This window comes from Leopardus geoffroyi, chromosome A1, assembly GCF_018350155.1.
Source record: "Leopardus geoffroyi isolate Oge1 chromosome A1, O.geoffroyi_Oge1_pat1.0, whole genome shotgun sequence".
NCBI lineage: Eukaryota > Metazoa > Chordata > Mammalia > Carnivora > Felidae > Leopardus > Leopardus geoffroyi.
Window position 1 is genome coordinate 67381305 of NC_059326.1, and position 23498 is coordinate 67404802.

Below are 23498 nucleotides of genomic sequence, written 5' to 3' on the forward strand. Positions count from 1 at the left end.
TTTAGACTCCTCTTGGGTCTTCTTTATTAAAATATGGTGAACCTCAAATTAGGATTTAATGGTAGTAACATCATTCTTTATTTTGCACTTTAAAGACCCCCTTCCAAATACAAATCAAAACCACACTCAGATATCACCTCACGCCAGTCAGAGTGGCCAAAATGAACAAATCAGGAGACTATAGATGCTGGAGAGGATGTGGAGAAATGGGAACCCTCTTGCACTGTTGGTAGGAGTGCAAATTGGTGCGGCCAGTCTGGAAAACAGTGTGGAGGTTCCTCAGACAATTAAAAATAGACCTACCCCATGACCCAGCAATAGCACTGCTAGGAATTTATCCAAGGGATACAGGAGTACTGATGCATAGGGGCACCTGTACCCCAATGTTTATAGCAGCACTCTCAACACTTCCAAATTATGGAAAGAGCCTAAATGTCCATCAACTGATGAATGGATAAAGAAATTGTGGTTTGTATATACAATGGAGTACTACATGGCCATGAGAAAGAACGAAATATGGCCCTTTGTAGCAACGTGGATGGAACTGGAGAGTGTGATGCTAAGTGAAATAAGCCATACAGAGAAAGACAGATACCATATGTTTTCACTCTTATGTGGATCCTGAGAAACTTAACAGAAATCCATGGGGGAGGGGAAGGAAAAAAAAAAAAAGAGGTTAGAGTGGGAGAGAGTCAAAGCATAAGAGTCTTCAAAACTGAGAACAAACTGAGGGTTGATGGGGGGTGGGAGGGAGGGGAGGGTGTGTGATGGGTATTGAGGAGGGCACCTTTTGGGATGAGCACTGGGTGTTGTATGGAAACCAATTTGACAATAAATTTCATATATTGAAAAAAAAAATAAAGGCCCCTTTCCTTTTCAAATAAGGATTTCAATGTATTCAATGATCAATATGAATGTAAAGTCCTTGAAAGAGAGAGAAGTTGATTCCTACTTTAAAGTTACAAGTTCTCATTTTTTCCAATAGGTTATTAGCATTTATTATTATTATATCCTCCTTATGAAATTCTTACCCATATTATGGTGTGTAAAGGTTAAATAAGGAGATGATCTTTAAGAAAGAAATTTCTGGATGTTGATTGCTCTGTACTGACATTAAAAATTTTTTTTTAATGTTTATTCATTTTTGAGAGAGAGAGAGAGAGCAAGCGAGCACATGAGCAGGGGAGGGTCAGAGATAGAGGGAGACACAGAATCTGAAGCAGGCTCCAGGCTCTGAGCTATCAGCGCAGAGCCTGACATGGGCCTCGAACCCACAAACTGTGAGATCATGACCTGGGCTGAAGTCAGATGCCCAGCCTACTGAGCTACCCAGGTGCCCCCTGTACTGACATATGTTTAAAGATAGATAAGTAGACCTGCACTTACACAAGCATTTGATTTTCAGCAGAGGCACCAAAGCAACATAAGGGGAATTTACACAAATGGTGCTAAAATAACTGGAGAGTCTATGGAAAAATGAGCCGTGACCCCTAACTCACACCAAACATAACATTAATTAGGGGTAGATCATAGGCTTAAATATAAAAGCTAAAACCATAAAGTTTGAGAGGAAATTATAGGTGCACATTTTCATGACTTGGGGGTAGGCAGTTATTTCAAACAGGCCATAAAAAGCAATAACCATAGGGAGAGAAGCAAGTAAAATGTCAATGTAGCATCTAGATGGTGGGTCCAATGTACAGGTATATTAGTCAGCCTGGGCTGCTGTAATGAAATAATATAGACTAGGTGACTTAAGCAACCAAAATGTATTTTCTTACTGTTCTGGAGACTAGAAGTCCAAGATCAGACCAGCTAGGTCAGTGTCTGAGGGCTCTCTCCTTGGGTTGCAGACAGCCACCATCTCACTGTGTGCTCACATGGCAGAGAGAGAGGTTGCTTTTCCTCTTCTTATAAGGTCACTAATTCTATCAGATTAGGGCCCACCCTTATGACCTTTTTTAACCTTAATTACCGCCTAAAAGCCCTTTCTCCAAATATAGTCACACTGAAGGTTAGGGCTTCAGCACATTTGGTGGGGATACAATTCAATCCATAGCAATGGGTGTTCACTATACAATTCTTTCAATGTTGCTATATATTTATACCTTTTCTTAAGAAAATGTGGATAAAAATAAAGTAGATTTTGAAGAGAAAGAATTAGTTTTCTAGTGATCTTTACATACACCATGTCCCTAATACTGATTTGCAGAATTGCTTTTTGCTCAGACTATTTTATGGAAAATGATTGACTAATTTGTTCAAGCCATTAAAAAATAAATCAGGTTGGTATTTTTGAGTATCTTCTAGTAATAGAGGTAGAAGGAGATAGAAGGGAAGAACCTTAGGTCAAGTAAATTAAGAAGCATTCATTGAGCATTCCCGATCTGTATACCCTGTGAGATACAAAGATATGGGAGACCTAGATCTTACTTGTAGGGGCCACGCTGTCTTTGGGCAACCCCGAAGAATGGGTCAAAGTTCAGGTCAATAGACAATCCAAGTGAAGGCTAAGTACCCGGGGCCCAGCAGTGCTGATGGCTAGCCTCAGCATGACACCTCCTTCCACACTCACCCCCCTCTGACTGCCTCTTACCTCAGATCCCTACACAGCCTGCTGGCTGTATGTGCAAGGCTTTCCTCCTATACCCCTCCTGAGTATTCTGCTTCGTTCACCAAGCCTCAGACCTAGCTTACTTCCTCAGGGGCATTCTTCCTGACATAGAGGACAGGTCAGGTTCTTTGTTATATAGCTTCAGAGTACAGTAGTCCTTTATTCGTGAGCATTTGACTCTGTTCCTAATTATAGGGTCATTGAAGGGATCATTTGGGTAATGTGCAATCTCTGCTAGGTTTTAAACTCTGTGACAAATAAGCTGTATTTCCTGTTTAATTCCAATCATATCCCTAGCAATTCACAGCATCAATTATATAGGAGGTTACACAGGAAAACACATAGGAACTGTTGTTGGGTTTGGGGTGTGTGTGTATGTGTGTGTGTGTGTGTGTGTGTTTCTCTCAATAGGAAAGAAAAAAATCTCCACATTATTATAACCATATGAACTATGGCTAGGATAGCTTGTTAAGAAAATAAATTTATGAAAAGACTTTTTTTTAAGTCAAAAGAAGAAAAATGTTTGTCGAATCAAGGAATCTTGGGCTGGAAAGGAGATTTGAGGTCATTTGGTCCACCTGTTTAACTATACTCCTGTCAAATTTATGAATGTCTTTAGTAAAATTTTTTTAAGAACTATTTATATCAAACTGTTGAAGTGAAACCAAATAAATTCTCAATTCTCCAGAAACTGATCATTGTATAAAGCATTTAGTAGAATTCTTGATTCACAGTAGTAGTTACAATACTTATTATTGGTACTAGCAATATTACCAAGAAACCTCCAATTTATAGTGCATTATTTCAAAAAGAGCACAGATTTTAGACCTAAAAACCCCAAGATTAAGTCACAACTCTGCAACCAACTGGATACATATGGCTTTGAACAGTTCACTTAATATCTCCAAACCTCATTTTTTTCCTCCTGGCATTCAATAAATGGTAGCCAACATGGTTATAACAAAAACTACAATAAGGATGAATCAGATTCTGTGTTGACTCCCAAATATCTCTTAGGACAGTGGAAAAATAGGTAAAAACTCCACTTCTGTGTGGTTGATGCAACAATGGAAGCATGCTGCCAGGAAGAATGGGGGAGTAGCCCTCACACCTGGCCTGTTGAGGAGGAAAGAGTTTGTTTAAAAAGTTAATGAAAAGCAATTCTCCAGACTGATGAAGAAAAAAAAGACAATCTTGGCAGAGGAACACTGTGAAGTGGTTTTGGTACGATCCCAGCCAAGTGTTCCAAGGTCAGGTGTGTCAGAAGATGGGCAGCAGATTCTGGGATATGTTTTATGTTATGATAAAAGTACACGGTTTTAACACTGTGGGTTCTGGAGAACCAGTAAAGGGCTTTAAAATGGGACAAGACACAATCAGATCTATCTTTTAGAAAAGTCACCTGGGAGTCATATGGCTTAGAGGGGTAAGGCTACAGGCAGGGAGACCAGTCAGGAGGTCATCGTGATAGTCAATGAAGTGATGAAGGCCTGAATCAGGAAGAGTAATGTGGGCGTGGAGAGGGGAGAATGATTCAAGGGATGGTTCAGGGATAGAGTCAGCCAGATGGGGTGATGCGGAGTACAGAGGATGTGAGGGCCCCAACATGATTCATAACGAATCAAGACTTGCTGGAGAGAGTTGGTGTTTCGTAAGGACAGAGAATACAGAAGGAAGAAGGGGGAGGAGGAAGCAAAGGAAAGCTGAGTTAGAGATGAGAGGTTTGATTTTGGACAGACTGAGTTTGCAGTATCTATAAGCTCCCCAACAAAAGGAGAAGGTGTCCAGCAGGGACCGGAAATTGGGACTGGGTCAGGGAATTCTGTTTTGGAGCCATTAGTTTGCCCAGGGAAAGGGTGTGATGTGAAAAGGGGTAAGTGCCAAGCACAGAATGCTGGGGATGGCACCCAGTAAGCAGGAGATAGACAAAGAACCATGGACAGACAGAGAAACAGAAGTGAGAACAGACTTGTAGAAACCAAAGAAGAAAGTATTTCACAAAGGAGGAACCACTGGGCCTCTGTGTCAAAAGGTACAGAAAGGTCAAACAAGATGCAAGATAAGGAAAGGGAGATGTCTACTAAATCCCATCACATGGAGCCACTTTTCACCTTGCTTGTGATGTTTCACTCAAGTGAGAAAGGTAGCATTGGCTTGAGAGGTCAATGGGATGGTGGAGAAAGAGATCGTGATGATAGACAACTCTACCGAGATGCCTGGATGAAAAAGAAAAATGAAGAAAATTTTCAAAATGTTCCCCAAGATATCTTTAAGTATATTTGTGTATTTCCCTACATCTGAAAGAAACATCTCCTTGAGATCTGCTTCATCCAGGCAGAAAGACCACCCAAGGGACAATTTGTCCCTATCCATACAAAAATTATAGTCTTAAGAAGAAGGTGGATGCTTACCACTGTTTTCTAGAGAAGACTAGCCCTAAGAAACATTGCTTTGTAATTTAACATAGGGCAAAAATTCCTAACACATTTTGATTTAAAAGAAAACGATAGATTCCTAATGCTGGGTCCTTCACATAGCCGTTTTTGCCTTGCAGTGGCAAAATCTTGACCTTGAAGCTCTGCTAATATTGTCTCCACAATGTCTTTAACATCTGTTCTTTCTCCTCCTTTCCCACGGTCTTTAAAACAAAACTGTGTTTATTTTTAAGCCATTGACTACATTTTTTAAAAGTTCACATTTAAATGTCTTGACAATTTTTATCCAAAAGAGGGCGCAAATTTCTCAGGAAATATAGTACAGTATTTTACAAAATTCGCTGACTCCTGGTAACAGATTTCACAGCTGCTGTAATTTAATGCAGAAACATTATTTCTGTGGCATATGCCTATGAATTAAGTCCCATTGTGTGAGTGCTAATTAAGAGCTCTTTGCGTCTTTAGAGTAGTTTCAGAGAAGAGCCAGACTAAGTTGAAGCCAACATTTTTCTATTTTGGGTAGCCAAATCAAATTAAGATAGACATTTTAAAATTAAACATTAAATGGGATTTCAAAAACCCAGTTTGTTTACAATCTTCTAATTTTAGGGTGTATTTCCATTTTACTATGGCTGAAAGAATCACTAGAGAAGTAGTATAGTTCAGACCTGTGTGTGGGTGGTTAATAGCTAATTGGGGGTATTTTTTTTTGTCTTGTTTTGCTTTGATCACAGTTGGAATTGTTCATTTTTTTGAGTTTATTTATTTTATTTGGGGGGGGGTGCATGAGCCGGGGCGGGGCAGAGAGAGACAGAGAGAGAGAGAGAGAGAGAGAGAGAGAGAAGGAGAGAGAATCTCAAGCAGGCTCCACACTGTCAGCACAGAGCTGCATGCAGGGCTTGAATCCATGAACCATGAGATCATGACCTGAGCTGAAATCAAGAGTCAGACGCTTAACCTACGGAGCCACCCAGGTGCTCCGGGAATTGTTCATTTTTTAAACACCCAGTATGTACAACTGTTCTCAGATACAAGAAGCCTTATGCCTGGTGAATAGAGGGGGATAATGTGAATTCTGGTCTTCCTTTAGGTTGAATCTCACCATGATTTGCATATGTTTTCTCAGGGAAATGATATGACAAAGGTGTGCTAAAGTTCTGGTAGGCTTCCTAAATACAAGTTATGGAAATAAAAAAAAATGCAAAGGGGAAGTCATTTTTTCTTTCTTGCATTTTATTATTATTATTATTATTATTATTATTATTATTATTATTAAATAATCTCTACTCCCAATGTGGGGCTCAAACTCATGATCCTGAGATGAAGAGTCTCATGCTCTACAGACTGAGCCAGCCAAGTGCTCCAAGGAAGTCATTTTTTCAATGGTAGTAATATACTATTGGTACCTTTTACTTAACAGAAATCCACTTGACCAAATTCTGTACTTCAGATATACATATTAAGACAGAACCTCACTCCACAGATGGCACTTCCAAATCCAAAAATTCTATGCATGTATTAGTTTACTTTTGCTTCTATAACTGGCTTCCCTAGATATAGTATCTAACTCGTAATTTGCTGGTGCTTGTAACAATGAACACTTATGTGGGGGAAACAACACCATTTTGATTGGCTTCTAGCCCTCAAAATGAAACAAACTATGAGTAGAGAATCACTGAAACTTTATTTGTGAATTGATTAGACACTGAGGACTATTAACTAGGATCCCAAACAACCACATCCTCCAGTGGCAACACACAAGTAGCACTAAATGAGAGCAAAATGAAATTCATGGTCCTTATTTATGCACCACTCTACAATGACATTGCCAAGAAGAACTTCATGTGGATAAGGAACTCACATGACAATAAGAACCAAACATAATTTCCAGTTTTCATTTAATTACATACCTAAGACCCATTGCCAAACAATTTCTAAGAATTACCAACAAGTGCTCATACCTACCCTTCTTATAGGATCATGAAGTGTTATAATTTGATATATCACACTGACTTCTGCTTGTGTCTAGCCAAAACTTCTTTCATTATGTACACCATCCAATGGGAAGGCCAATGTGTGTGTTCACCCAGAGATTCCCATTCTGCATCTTGTCCAGATTCTTCCTTTCATGACTATAAGATCTAATTTCATCTTCTCTAAGGCCTGGCCCAGACCACATTTTCTTTTCTGTGTTTGGGAGGGCCCATGACTCCTTTCCTTTGCCCCTGCCACAGCCTACACCCTCGTTCTGTTGTACCCCATATGGTAACACCCCTCACCCCCTTAGATTTCATTCCTGTAGACTCCATCAAGGAGGTGCTTTTTAAATACTCTACTTGTTGGATGATACCAAATTTTGTTACATTCCTGAAACTTTCTCTTGCTCTTCAGTAATAGAAACCGGCTCAACCAACCACCAAAAATCGTTTAAGGACAGGTATGTGAAGGTGGAGGGTGTGAAGGAGTCAAAGACACAAACGCTGCAACAACAATAGAGAAGAGAGACTGAGGAGACTGGTGATAGGATTGGATTTTGAATCTGTTTTTGCGTCCAGTATTTACATAGAGGCATTTGGGGATATGGCATTGTTTCAGTATATCTTCTCTGAAATGACCATTTTCCAGTTGGTACATGACTTTAAAAGGCTTGCCACCTTCACTGGTGTAAAACTCACATACCAAAATCGATTTGTTTAGAAAATGAATCTGATTTATAATAAAAGTTAAAAAATTTTTCAGTCAGAAATATGCAGTGAGAAGAAAACTGTTGCATTATAAAAGAGCTTTAATAATACATAAAGGTAAATGGGTAATAAAAGCCAACTATGAGATGGCTTAATTTCTTATTGAAGTTATATTTTCTACCTTTCCAGAATATTGTCATGACAACACTTGCACATTCCTTTTTTTTTTTTTTTTAAGGAATATTGTGAACATAAGAACATGTGCATTATTTTGAGCTCAAATGCTTATGATTCTTTTGGTTCTTATTCATCTTTCAAAGGATAATCTTGATCCTTTAACAAACATTTACCTTAAAGAACGGTCTACCACTGAAATCTAGCAGGATATATATTAAGTTACAAAAGACTACTTCTCAGGTGTTAGTCTGGATTAGATAAGAAACACATGGCATACTTGAAAATATCAGAAAAAGCTAAACAAAAATCAGGTTCTGGCTAGTGCTTCAGAATGCGAAATGATATTAATTCTTAAAGCCAGCTCCCTTTGTTACCTGTAAATATATGGCCACACCTCTAACTTAAGAGCTTGAGTAATTGAGTAAAATTTCGTGTTTGTTGGAATATTCCTTCTTTCCATGACACTGATAATATCAGTTTACTACCTATGACACTTTTTGCTTAGAACTGAAAGAGGGGTGCCTGGGTGGCTCAGTCAGTTAAGCATCCAATTTTAGCTCAGGTCATGATCTCACGGTTGGTGGGTTGGAGCCCCGCGTTGGGCTCTGTGCTGACAGCTCAGAGCCTGGAGTCTGCTTCGGATTCTGTGTCTCCTTCTCTCTCTGCCCCTCCTCTGATAGTGCTCTGTTTCTGTCTCTCAAAAATAAATAAAAATGCTTATATATATATATATATATATATATATATGAACTGAAATAGGTATTCAGTCCTTTTAAAGTTTGGAAGTTATGGTAGTGAGGCTTTTTTGAATGTGTTATGTTTAATCAAGCTTGTTTCCAACCACGGGCGTAGGAAGTTCCTTGCAGTTGACAAGTATGAGATTTGGAACACCGTGTGGAACAGCCTGGTGGCCCCACGGCCCCATGACCCATGCACACAATGAGAACTCAGCAGCTGTGCATGATAAACCTGGTTCCAGCATTAACCTGCTGTGGGACCTTCTACAGATTGCTTAATTCTAGACATGAGAGTAAATATTGTTACCAGTGCCCTGGAATAGATCTGCCTTTCCTTCCTAACACTTGAGACAAGGAGGAATTTGGAATGACCAGGCTGTAGGCTACTGTTCTTTGCTCCCAATTAAGAGGCAAATATAAGCACGTGACCATAAGTAGGAGGGAGCTGGGGTAAGAATGAACAAAAAGTAAGCAAAATTTGAGACTGAAGTGTAAATGTCTGGAGTGGTAAGGAAGATTTCTCAGCGACTGTAACTCTCCTGCTGGTTCCCGATATGGACCACAGCTGCACCACACTCTAGCTACTTTTGCTCTTTTGAACCGTTCTTTCTCCATTTCTCTTCTCCTTTGACTCTCCCATGCCTTCTCGTTTTCCCTTTGTTGACGTTTTTTGAAGGGTAGGAGGAAATAGTATTCTCCTATGCAATTAAAAAAATTTTTATGTTTATTTATTTTTGAGAGAGAGAGAGAGAGAGAGAGAGAGAGAGAGAGAGTGCAGGGGAGGGGCAGAGAGAGAGGGAGATACAGAATCTGAAGCAGGCTCTGAGCTGTCAGCACACAGAGCCAACACGGGGCTTAAACTTGTGAACCGCAAGATCATGACTGGAGCCGAAGTTGGATGCTTAACTAAGCCACCCAGGCACCCCAAAATAAATAAACTCTGAACAAAAAAAGTAAGGCTCATAGTCATAACCATAGTTTAAAAAAAGTCATAATCATTCAAGTCCCCCATTCACATTTGTTCAGTGAGTAGGTAAGGCAAACATTAGTATATATATATGGGGGTCTAATATCCACCCTTTTGAGAACTCTCCTGCTCTGAGAGTCAGCCAAAGCTTTCCAGGCGCTGAAGAGACAAGAGCAGCGCCATTTTAACCAGGTAGGCTTGTGGAGATATGTGCTAGAGTTGAGCTTGGTTTTGCCTAACCCAGTGAAACACAGTGTCTTGAAAGTCAAAATTAATTGGCTGTTAGGAAAAAGGACGTAAGAAACTGGTGATCCTAACCTATGCATCAAGTTGCCAAGTAGCAATTCTGTATGGATTATAGTTAGTCAACTCTGCTTACAAACAGAGCAAAACAGGGGTGTCTGGGGGGCTCAGTCAGTAGAGCACACCATTCTTTTTTTCTTTAAGATTTTTTAATTTTTAAGTAATCTCTATGCTCACCGTGGGGCTTGAACTTAGAACCTTGAAATCAAGAGTCCCCCAGTTACACTGGGGACTGACCCAGCCAGACGCCTCAAGCATGTGACTCTTGATCTTGGGGTTGTGCATGCAAGCACCATGTTGAGTACAGAGATTGTACAGAGACTACTAAAACAAAACCAAAGACAGCAAAACAAACTAATGAAAAAACATACTGTGTGTTCCTGAATTCCTATTGTGTGATGCCAAACCATCTGTAGAAAAATCATTTAGTGACAAATATATTATTTATAAATGTATATACAAATGTGTTTTAAGAGACAAAAAGAACAATTATTTGAGGATTAATTTGATCATTTGAAGTATAAACTAAGGCCCTATATTTGTTGTAAGATTATAATTTGAAAGAATATGACTTTCCCTTCATTTAAAGATTATTTACTTGAAAGGATTAAAATTAGACAATTACAGATAGTTTTTGAGAGTATGCTTAACATTCCGTCCAACATTATAAGCTGTCCTTTTTGACTGATAAATTAAATTCAATGACTATCAAATGCCCATAATACTGTATATACAGCTTAATAACATCTGTGCTTTGACTTATTTGATCCTGTCTATCTCATCTGGAAATTAACATGAGATAATGGAATTTTATTATTCGCTTTTCTCCTCTATGGTATATAAAATCTAGAAACTAACAAACAAATGATCAGGTTGCTTAACCAAATTTCATTGGCTGCTTTATTCACCATGTCAAAAAACTACAATATAATCTTTCACATAATGTTTTGATTGCAAGACAAAACATTGCTTAACTCTATAGAATCACATATGTGCATGAATTGCACAGTGGGGAAGTCGTTGACTTAGGGCATATTTGTTTGTCAGGAAGATTTATGACCCAGGTCCTAGAGGTGTGGCAGTTTGTAATAATCACAGGCAAAACATGACATCAGCCTTGTTCTTTAGATCTTTTTATTAATTCTTTACAAACCCTAAATCAAACATAGAAACAGCTATTGCTTTGAACCACGAAGAAAAGGTGTGTCTATTATCTGTCTACCATATTATCGGTATACAACTTCATTGTTACTTCCTTTCTTTTGATGTTACTATTCAAAAGTCATTTATAAAGATGACTTTGCATTAACCTGAAACATAAACCTCCTGGTGATATACTCGTAAATAGTTTGTCAGCACAGATATATCCTTGAGGAGAACAGTTTTCAACTTCTAAATAGTCAAAACTTGCTTGTAATTCAGATTTTTCTTCTGCACTGAAATCGGGTAGTTCTTCAAATTTACCATTTTTGAAGAGTAACATACACAAAATGTCATTGCAATTGGTACAGTACTGCAATATTCACTTTACAACTTAACATATATTAAGAAGTCACTTAGGGATTCTGATTTCCTCATCTATAAAATGTTGAATTAAATATTTTTAAAGTACTTTCTAACTCTCATATTCTAGAACTATAAAATGTGTGTGCCATTGTTTTTAAATGATATCAAACTAATGTGTTTTAGTACAAAGTCAGATAGATATAAATATAGATGGAAAATCTGCATCTGAACTATTTTCTTAAAGAATTTAACCAGGTGACAATACACTGGGGAAGGGGGTTGTGACAACAGCAGTTGTGAGGCAGGGCTGCATATGGCCTGGGACCCTGTGCCCATAGTCTGCTCTCCAAGCTGCCATACAGAGGAAAGGGCACCTTTCCTGAACATACACAAAGGAACACAGCAGGAGGTGATTATTTCTCTCATCTTAAAAAATAAACAGTTAAATAAAAAAACAAAACACCTTTCATGATTCACTTTCCTTCCAGTCCCCACACCATTTCTCTCCTCTCTTTAAGGAGCTGTTCACACTTCCTGCCCCCAGTTTTACCTCCCATTCTCCACTGACCCCACTCCCATCTGGTGTGTGCCCCACCCTCTCCATGGAACTGCTCCCGTCAAGGACCACCATGGACTTCATTCTTCAGTCTTCCTTCAGCTTGTCCCCTCAGCCACATGTGACACCACCAATCACTCTACCTCTTCCTCCTTAAAAAAATTTCTTCACATGGCTTCCAGACTCTCTGCCCTGGTTTTTCTCTGACTTAGGTGGCTGTGCCTCCCCAATCTCTTTTGTTGCTTCATCCTCAACTCCTAGAATATCTCTTTCCCATCTCCTTTCAGTCTGAGAGACTGGCTAGTCTCACGGCTTAAATGCCACCTAACCACAGATGACTCCAAAGTGTACTTTTTAAGCCTGAAGCTCTGCCCTCAACTCTGGACTTGTAGATACAATTGCCTGCGTGGCTCCTCCTTCTGGATGTCTACTGGGAAACCTAACTCAAGATGTGTGAAACCGGACTCTTGGGGCGACTGCGTGGCTCAGTTGGATAAGCGTCTGACTCTTGCTTTCTGCTGTGGTCATGATCTCACAGTTCATGAGTTTAAGCCCGGAATAGGACTCTGCGCTGATGGTGCAGAGCCTGCCTTGGGATCCTCTCTCTCCCTCTCTGTCTGCCTCTCTCCTGCTTGTTCTTGTTCTATCTCTCAAAACAAACAAACAAACAAACAACAAAAAGAAACTGAATTCTCCTTTTCACCCCTGAACCTGTTTTCTAGAGCTTTCCTCAATTTAGGAAACAACTCCCCGCTTTGGCTGAGGCCAAAACCCTGATGTCTTCCTCTGCTCTTCTCTTTTACTCATACTTCACAGCCAGTCATTTGTGAATCTTGTGAGCTCTACCTTCAAAAGAGAACCAAAAATGCAAAATCTGACCATCTCTCACCACTGCTCTTGTACCAGACTCATTAAAGCCACTGCCATCATTCAGCTGGATTGTTGCACTTGCCTCCCAACTGGCATCCTGTTTCCTGCACTGACCTTCCTATTCTGAGTGATCCTACCTAACCTGGATACCTCTTCTTCTCACAGAACCTGCCAGTGTCTCCCCATTGCAGTCAGAATAAAAGCCAAAGTTGTTGTTGGGACTTACGGAGCCCTCCACAAGCTGCTGAGACTTATATACAGCCCCCCACATGTAAACACTCACAAAGACACACACAAAGATGCATGGGCACACACACAGACCCACAGAGATGCAAGAACACACAAACAGGTTAAGTACACATAGAGACACTCAGAAACACACAGACACGCGGGTGCACACATGGACATACAGGGTCACACACACAGACCCCATTCCCTCTCTCCGTCCCCATCTCCCACTACGTTCCCCTTCACTCTCTCTGCTGCAGACACACTGGCCTCTCCAATGTTGCCCAGACAAGGCGGATGTGCTCCCTGCTCTGGGAATGCCCTGCAGAAAACTGGCCACATGGCTAACTCCCTCATTTCCTTCAGGTCTCTACCTAGAAGTCATCTTCTCAGGGAGGGCTCCTCTGGCCACCTAACTAAAATTTTAAAACCAACCTCCCCCTTCCCCACCCCCACACTTGGCATAACACCCCCAACTCCCCAGTGGTTTAAATTTTTCTCCCCAGCATATGACATCCAATATACTAAACATTTCTCTTTCCTTATTCTTGCCTCTTCCAGTAGAATTTAAGCTCTGTTTGGGTGGAGATTTAGTTCATTTTGTTCACCATATCTACAATGTGGGGGAGGATGCCTGGAGCATAATAGGCACCCAATGAGTCTATTTTGAATTGCTTCAGTGAATGAATAATGCTGTTCTCAAAATGAAAGCAAAAAGTGAGTGAACCATATGGGCTGTGTGAACATCTCATGGCAATGAGTCCTAACTTACACTGGCTTCTCCAATCCTTTGACTCCCCCATATGTCAAAATGACCATCTCACTGTAGCTTTTTCAGGCCACTATTCCCAAAATAATTGGTCATTCCTCCCAGGTTTCAGTGATGTTCAGCAGTTTCTGACCACCTCTGTTTTCTCAATCACTTCCTCAAGGCGCCTCCAACAAGCTCTGTGGCCAGTGGGGATGCCTTCAAGGGTGGAGTAGAGGAAATGGAACACAAAGATTAATGGCCAAGAAAACGTGCATTTTGGGCACACCTAGCAAATAAAACATAATATTTGGTGTAGAGGAGATTCTGATTACAAATTTGTTTTCTAACACTTGGACCATCAGTTCTGAAGGAAAAAAATAAAGAAGAAATGGGTTGTGCTAACATGACACTAATACTGAATTCAGTCATTGTGTTCTACCTTTTCTTCATCTCCCAAACACGAACTATCGTTCTTCAGATACGTTAAATTTCCAATGCTATATATCTATATCTATATCTATATCTATATCTATATCTATATCTATATCTGAGAGAAAAAGAGGGCTAAAGCAACACAGTGAAGCAGAAGTTGGTCAGTGGTCCTGACTCTTTCCTCAAGCCCCACGTATATATAAGCTCATACTGAACATTCTCTTCATCATCTCCTACCCTTATCACTTTCATTCCTAATCAATGCTTTAAAGAGAAAACATCTTGGGGCACTCTGGTGACTCAGTCGGTTAAGTGTCCAACTTCTGCTCAGGTCATGATCTCACGGTCTGTGGGTTTGAGCCCCGCATCGGGCTCTGTGCTGACAGCTCACAGCCTGGAGCCTGCCTCGGATTCTGTGTCTCCCTCTCTCTCTGCCCCTCCCCCGCTCTTGCTCTCTTTCGCTCTCTCAAAAATTAATAAACATTAAAAAAATTTTAAAGAGAAAACATCTTGATTTGTTATTACATGTCACTCTTGTTTCCCTTTAACTTCTGTCTCTTTATTTCTTTGACACACACACACACTTGCCTCTCTAAGATCTCTCTTCCTACACCCCTATTTTTCTCTCATAACCAGATAAGAGGAGGTCAGTGGAGAACATAAATAGTAATGGATCTCAAAATATTCAAATAATGACCTGTCTTTTAACTGTGGATGTAGTAATGTCTAGAACTTTTTTTTTTAAGTGTTATTTATTTAAGTAATCTCTAAACTCAACGTGGGGCTTGAACTTAGGACCCTAAGATCAAGAGTTGCACGCTTTTCTGACTGAGCCCGCCAGGCACCCCTGGAACTTTTTAGTATTTGTATTTTTCATCTTTAAAAACGTATCTTTGGGGCGCCTGGGTGGCTCAGTCAGTTAAGTGTCTGGCTTCGGCTCAGGTCATGATCTCGCGGTCTGTGGGTTTGAGCCCCGCGTCAGGCTCTGTGCTGACAGCTCAGAGCCTGGAGCCTGTTTCAGATTCTGTGTCTCCCTCTCTCTTTGCCCCTCCCCACTCACACTCTGTCTCTCTCTCTCTCTCTCTTTCTCCCTCTCAAAAATAAGTAAACATTAAAAAAAAGTTTAAAAAAACAAAACAACAAAACAAAACAAAACGCATCTTTGAATGCCCTCAGAATTTGAATGACTGGGATATTAAATAAAATAAGAACATGAACTCTGGAGATGGATAACCTTGGGTTTTAAAGTAATATAATAATTATATAGTCAGATAAAACAAGTATTGTTAGGATTTGAAAGAACAAGAACCATTCCACCCTGCTATGGTCATGTCATGGGATACAGCTCTTCCAAAAACAACCCAACAGTACCTAATGAAAAAGAAAAAGAAAAAGCTTGCATTTTACATCTGAATGGGACACTTCTCCTTTGTTTTATCGTAGCACACCCTTTGTTAGCTAATATGGGTCAAGACTTCATCAGAAAACAAAATAAAGAAAAGACAGTCCATAGCGAGGTAATACCACACACCAGCAAACACCAGTTCAGGATAGTAAGGGAGGAGGGTGGGTACTCATCAAATGCTAACTGGCTGAGGATAGCACACGACTCAAAGCATGGAGAAGACAGAATTAACAGAACTCTAATGAACTTTTTATAATGTGTGTATACACATACATATGCACATATATTTATACATCTACACCCCCCCCCCCCCCCCCCCCACACACACACACACCTTTTAAGAGAAGTATTCCAGACACCAACTGTGATAACAATGAATCACTGCCTGGGACATTGTTAAACAGCATGTTCATGAACTTCAGTTCATCCGTTACAAGACTTAATCACACAATGAAATTAAATAAGGAAATTAGGTATCCTGTTTAAATACTTCTGATTATTAAAGCCATTATCCTGAAAAATGAAGATAAATACAAATTATCTAGAATTGTTTTAATTCATTTTGTGTCTACGTTTGGTCGTATACCCAGTGGTTATTGACTGACTACATAACTATGCAGACTGTGTTGGTAGAAGGCAACATAGTACAAAGGAGTGTGACTCCGGGACTCTGCGGGCTAAGTTGAAACCTGACTTCCACCATGTCCTAGGGCAAGTTACTTCACCGCTCTGTGGTTTGGTTTCCTCAATCTCTACAATAGAACGAAGACAGTACCCACTCCTTCGGGTTGTTCTTAAATGGGTGAAGTACTTTGACTGCTAACTGGTCCCTGAAAGGTACTCATGTAAGTTTTAGTAGATAAAAACAGGAGAAAGTCTACCTTTTGAAAGAAATCATCAGTAATCATTTGCTTATGGGTGTGTTTCTGTCAGAATTTGCATCTTGGACTCTTAACGAATTCATTGTAAACTTCCAGTAATGTTTCGAATGACGTGAGCCAAATGGCAGACATGGTGCTCCTGAGTACTTTGGAATAAATTCTCACCTAGCTCTATTCTGAGAACCAGGGAGAGGGGAAAGTCTCTTTGTGTGTAGCAGTCACTGGAATGTTCTGCTTCCTGCCCTTACACTCATGCGGGAAGGTGAGGGCTGTGGACACAATTCTCCACTCTCCCTCATACCCTGCCATCTCCTTTTTCACCTCTATCTTGCTCTTCTTGGCCGATGTTTAATGGTCGCTCAGCCCCCCCCCCCCCCCAAGTCTGTTTCCCTTACTCTGTCATGTAGCTGTCCACCCCCTCTTACCTTCAACTGCTCTCTAGTTATATTTCTCACTTTTGCCGCACTTCTCTTTGGACATTCCCCCATCCCAGTTCTTTCCCTCAGACTAATCCTGCTCTTGCTTCCTGGTTTCTCTCTTCTTTGTGGGCACTCTACTGAGCACTTTGTTTCTCTTGCCTATTTCCTCGTCTGCCCTCTGTCTCCTACATCATCACCCTGCTTCATAAGCAAATTGAACTACTCTGCTTTATCACGTTTCTAATAAACAAAAATAAGAGTTGAAAATAAAATTACACAGAGATTTTAGAAATATTATCTTCATGCATCCCCCCACCCCCACGCCCATACATATAACAGCCCTTTCAATATAGCGAAGGAGGGAGAGCAATGGCAGAAAATGGGGGTAGAAAAGAAAATGGCAGAAAATGGGGGGGGGGTGCGCCTGAGTGGCTCCATGGGTTAAGTGTTCGACTCTTGATCTTAGCTTCAGGTCATGATCTCAGAGTTCCTGGGTTCGGGCCACACATAGGGCTCTGTGCTATGGTGCAAAGCATGCTTGGGATTCTGTCCTTCTCTCTGCCCCTCCCTCACTTGTGTTCCCTCTGTCTGTCTCTCTCTCAAAAAACAAACAAACAAAAACTTAAAAATAAAAGAAAGAAAGCAAGGAGGACAGCAAAGGAAAACTCTTGCCTCTCTTCTCTCCTTGCCGATTTGGTGTGTCACTGGTCAAGTTCATGAGGAATCCGACTCAGAGACTTTGAGTTGAAAGTGGTTTTGGATGCCATCCAGAATAACTCCTTCATGTTACAAACGAGGAAGCTCCACCTCAGACAAAAAACCCCAACTTAACCAAAACATACTGATTTACTTGCTGTCTAGTCTCAGTGGGTAGGTTTTAATAGTACTCATAAGATGGTTATTGACCAGCAAAAGACAACCAATCCATCTGCAAGCACTGGAAGGTTCCAGCATCCCAGAGTGAGAGTAGTTCCAGGCTGAAGTATTCACCAAGACAGCCATGAGCTGCTGGGGGCCAAACCCTACCCCTCTGGGGTCTCAAGTGGAATCTAGATGGCCCTAAGATACCTTAGAATTGGGAACGCGTCGGGGCATTTGGGTGGCTCAGTTGGTTAAGCGTCCAACTTCAGCTCAGGTCATGATATCACGGTTTGTGGGTTCAAGCCCCATGTGGGGCTCTGTACTGACAGCTCAGAGCCTGGAGCCTGCTTCAGATTCTGTGTCTCCCTCTCTGTCCCTCCCCCCCTCTCAAAAATAAAGAAACATTAAAAAAATAAAAAAAATTGGGAATGAGTGCATTTTAAATGAATGCAGGAAAAACAAATTCATAAGATACATGCCACCCACTTGTAATAGGCCCACTGAAACATTCTGATACAGTGCAGCCTCAGAGGATACCAAATGCCAAAACAAAACACCCTTATAATTTGCAGAAAAATCACACACACACACACACACACACACACACACACACACACAATTAGTGATGCAGTGATAAGCATGAGTGTTCATCCCCATAGTATTCTTATCACTCTGTAGCTTTCATGCTAAGGAGATTACAAGTATCATAGAATTAGTGTAGAGCATTAAGATAAACAGAGAGTCTTAGGGAAAACGGAAGGAAATAGAACATAGACATGCTATTTTACTATCTTAGTATCGGCATTAATGTCTTCTCTAACACAGTGTAACAATATTTGGCTCCTGGGCAGTTGTTTTTTTAGTTAATACCATATTTATCAGGACTTCAGTTTCTTCCCACCTGATTAGCAGCACCCGCCTCATTGGAATCTAGGAAGGAGCTAATGTATACTGAAACCAAATTTGATGCCTAGAAAATCCTTGAGTTGTTAAAAGGCACACCTGTGTTGTTTGGCAGGTGAGTTGAATCTCAAGTAAAGAATTTCTGCAAATCTCCTGTTTAGTCGGCTAAACTGGTTTCACTCCTATTGAACAACCCTGGGGTGGGGGATCCTCTATTTTCCCTTAATAACCATAATAATGCCAAAGAAATAACTTCCAGTGTTAATCTCAGTGGTTTAGGTCTCAAAAGTGGAAAGGCTCAGAATATATTTCAGGACATTAAATGTCTTCATGTCAAATTTATTAATTTATGGATAAATTATTAGTTTTCATATTGGAAAGAATCTAGGTTTTTTTGTAAAGACCAAATTATTGTTAATTAAGATGTTAATCTGAATAATTTAGAGGGATGTAGTCACTTTATATTCAAATTAAGAATAGATTGTTACAAATAATTAAATAAAATTTTCAGTTCACTGAATCCTAAAGAAAATAAGGAAGCGATTATCAGTGGAAAGGTACTCTGTAAATGGGTTTGCAGATTAACTGCAAAGGTTATTTGGGATTCTATAATCTTAAAGTGAAACAGGCCACTTACGTATTACTTCAAAAAAATCCCTATTCAGTCTGTTTTTATTTTCTGGACATTCTTATGCTGGGTTATGTTGTGTGTGCTACACTTAGGTTTCTTCGGAATAAACCGGTTTTGAAATGCTTAAGATATGAGACATTTTAAAATAAATGGTTGATTCATTACATAATATTCTTTAGGTATTAAAGAGAAGTTAACATTTTCATCTTTTGGTCAGCGCTTGTGGGCTCTAAAATATAACTCTCTATAGCAATTATGCAGTATGTGCCAGGGAAGAAAAAGAAAAGAGTTTAGGGCTGTCCAACCTCACAGAACTGACAAAGGATAAAAGTAGAGGAAATTAATCAAGTCCACAGGCGTGACGACCCCAGTCTGTTTCAGCTTGCAAAGGAGCTAATAGCGCTGCCATCCAGATCTTAATTTATAGATTGCTTACAGTATTTTCAACTCCTTTGAAGTTACAATTGTGTGCTACAGTCTCTACAGTAAAAGAATATTTCTTTTTTCAAAGTTTTCAACCAAGAGATTAATATTCTCTCGGTAATGCACAGCATCTGTTTTACTAAATTAACAGTTTATATGCATATATATGCATCTTGACCAGTCAGAGCCGTGGTTCCCAGCCTGGCTATGCATTGGAAGCTTTGTAAAAATCACTACCAGAGCTACACCCAGAGAGTCTGGCTTAAATGGTCTGGTGGTGCAGCAGAGAGAGAGAAAGCCTTTCTTGGAGTTCCAAGTTGGAATTCTGAATTTATTTTCTCTGGAAACGATGTTGCAGTGGTGGTCTGGGTTTATAGATCTTTTAAGGACAATAAGTAAAGCTACATAATCTGTTAAATAAACTTTTGGGGTCTGGTCTAAAACACCAAGCCATTCTTCATAGTTCTTTCTTTAATTTTTTTTTTTCAACGTTTATTTATTTTTGGCACAGAGAGAGACAGAGCATGAACAGGGGAGGGGCAGAGAGAGAGGGAGACACAGAATCGGAAACAGGCTCCAGGCTCCGAGCCATCAGCCCAGAGCCCGATGCGGGGCTCGAACTCACGGACCACGAGATCGTGACCTGGCTGAAGTCGGGCGCTTAACCGACTGCGCCACCCAGGCGCCCCCATAGTTCTTTCTTTAAAACAAACAAAGAGCTTTGGGTTCTAAAGAACGAAATTTATAACCAACCTGTTGATAAATTAGGAACTGCTTTGAGTCTTCAGAGTCACAATACCATACTTTCTTTGTGTGTCAACGTGGCTCAGGTTTTGCCTTAAAAAAAAAAAAAAAAGGAGAAGGAATCAGTAATTTTAGTGAGTACCTACCAAGAGGAAGACACAAAGAGACTCTGAGACAAGGCCAGAAACAAAGTACAAAACCAAAATTTGTGCAATTTTGAATTTTTGGAAACTCCTGGTTCATGACTTTTTGTGTTTTCTGAAGAGTAAACTGGGTGAGAAATAGGCAGATCATTCAGAAAGGGATATGACATAGAAATAATGGTGGAAATATGCTGGAGGACAAGAAACCAGATAATAAAAGCACTTTAAAAAGGCAAATCACGTAGAAGAATAGAGGACAGTTTGTAGTCAACAGTCAAGGGTGATCGATTTGAATGGGAGAAAAAATGAGAAGGATGAGGCTAGCTAGGTGCTTCCCAAACTGTTTTTTAGCTTGATACGCCAGGACAAGTTGGGACCAAGATCAGTAGAGAAGTGGAACCATGTCTGCATCCTACCCATGTGCAAACCACCTTCACCCGCATTCTCATTCACACAAGCCACAAGATGACCACGCACACACAAACACACCTCCTGAAGCTGCTGCATGGCTCAAGGATAGGACTCACCCTGTGTTGACTATGGCAGGTAGGTGGGAGAAAAAGAGACAGATTGGAATTCATTGTGAAGACAGACTTTCTACAAGGTTGTCAATACTATACAAAACAAAACCAGAACATATGCACTGGACCCCATGACCTGAAGGTTGGAGCATGAACTAAATATCATCTCAAGAAGTAGAATAACTGGGGGGAACCCGGGTGGCTCAGTCAGTTAAACGTCCAACTTCGGCTCAGGTCACAATCTCACAGTTCGTGAGTTCGAGCCCCGCATCGGGCTCTGTGCTGACAGCTTGGAGCCTGGAGCCTGCTTGGGGTTCTGTGTCTCCCACGCTCTCTGCCCCTCCCCCACTCACACTTTGTCTCCCTCTCAAAAATGACTAAACTTCAAAACAACAATTAAAAGGAAGAGAATAATTGGGCTGAGTGTGGAGCAGTGCCCTAATGGTCTCCAATAGTTCTTCCAAATATAAGTTTTGATGATTCTATAGTCCAACCTCCTCTTTTCTCCACAGACATCTAATCACTTCTAGTTTCATTCTGTTTGGTTTGGTTAAAGCCAAAAGTGACAACGGTACGCTTATCGTGATAAGCACTGAGGAATGTATAGAATAGTTGAATCACTATATTGTGCACCTGAGATATAGAACACATTAACATATTAACATATATAATCCCATATGTTAATTATACTGGAATTAAAATTTTTAAAAAGAAAAAATATTCATATATTTAAAAAAGTGACAGGGAAGAATTGAGAAATTCTCCACAATGAATGGAAGTGTGAAACAGGGTTAACAACTAGCTTTATTATAGAGGACTGATTCATAGGTTTTAGACTTTACTTTGGCAAGATGTGACTCCTGAGAGTCACTGCAAGAACTTTAAATGGACAAATTTTTAAAAAATGGACCAACTTTAAATGGACAAATAATAGCCCTCTAGTAAAGCCAGTGTCTTTGTTCCCCGATTTATGCGCAGGTTTATGGCCTCAGAAACTGAAAATACACCCTGATCTTTATGTTTAACTCTTGAGACAGCAATGAAGGAATGAATGAGTTTATTCTTCAATTACGTGCAAAAGGTGGAAGTCCTTAAAAAAAACCCAAAACAACACAGAGCGGTTTCCACTATGACAGAACCATCTGTCGATACAACAGACTCCCAGAACTGGGAGCTGGAAAGGACTTACCTGGAAAATGTCTTAAATACATGTCCTATGTGTAGTGCGTTATCACAGGCAGGCCAGCTATGTGGCTGGAACATTCAGGATCGAAATCGCAACGACGGCTCCCATGGAGCCTGCTTCCCCCACACGCTGATGTCTTGAATTTAGGCCTGTGCCACACACCTGTGTACAATGACTTTCCGCATATCACGGAGCCAAAAAGAATTGCAGGATTTTAGGGCAAGGCCGATTTCAAGCCCGGAACTGCAGTCACCCCTCCGTGACAGGCTGAACAGAGTCACGCAAACGAGTGTAGCACGAAAACCTTTAGAGTTCAGCAAGGCGAGGGCTGTGGCATGACCAGGCCGTGTCCTTTCAGGGCTTACAAAAGGTTTTTTCTGCTCTGCTTTTACAAGGTACTCTAGAAGCCAGGCTATTTCCCACAGGTAGGGCTGGGGAGCGGGAGGGGGGGGAGGGGAAGGGGTGGGGGTGGGACGCTACAGGTCGTCCACATCCGGCTGCCAGTCTGTCCAACAGGATAGCCGCTCTCCGAGTTCCCGGCCCCGAGACGCGAGAGCAGGGGGCGAGGGGAGCGCAAGCCAAGTTTTTTCCCGACCGCGGGCGCCAGGTCAGCTGGCCCTAGAGAACCCGAGCGGCGACAATAAGGGCGCCCCGCGAGCCCTCTCCGCCCCCGAGGGCGCGTCCCGTCCTGGGGCCCGTGCGCGCCCCCTAGCGCCGGCCCGCGGGCGGGGCGGGGCGGGGCGGGCCGGGGCCGGGCGGGCCGGGGGGCGGGGCCGCGGGGCCGAACGCGCGGGGGTCGCGGCGCCCAGTGGGAGCGCAAGCGCTAGCGCTAGCGCGGCTGCAGCGGGCAGCATGGCGAGCACGGCCTCGGAGATCATCGCCTTTATGGTTTCCATCTCGGGCTGGGTGCTGGTGTCCTCCACGCTGCCCACCGACTACTGGAAGGTGTCCACCATCGACGGCACGGTCATCACCACCGCCACCTATTGGGCCAACCTGTGGAAGACGTGCGTGACCGACTCCACGGGCGTCTCCAACTGCAAGGACTTCCCCTCTATGCTGGCGCTGGACGGTCTGCATCCCCTCGGGCCCCCATCCCCTGCCCTCGCTCCTGTCCGGCC

At 41.4% G+C, this 23498-nt stretch overlaps 1 protein-coding gene across 4 annotated transcripts in view; it reads left to right on the plus strand.

Annotated features, from left to right (window-relative positions):
- CLDN10 (claudin 10) overlaps positions 1-23498 on the plus strand; it is a 113866-nt gene that overhangs the window by 67334 nt on the left and 23034 nt on the right. The window contains exon 1 of one of the 4 annotated variants that reach the window (XM_045480788.1): positions 23161-23449. The exons of 2 other annotated variants lie outside the window; for them this stretch is intronic. In XM_045480788.1, coding sequence (XP_045336744.1) covers positions 23230-23449 — 220 coding nt within the window. In that variant the 5' untranslated portion in view covers positions 23161-23229. Of the gene's footprint in view, positions 1-23160; positions 23450-23498 lie in introns of those variants that run through there. One more of the 4 variants, XM_045480765.1, reaches the window with a different exon arrangement.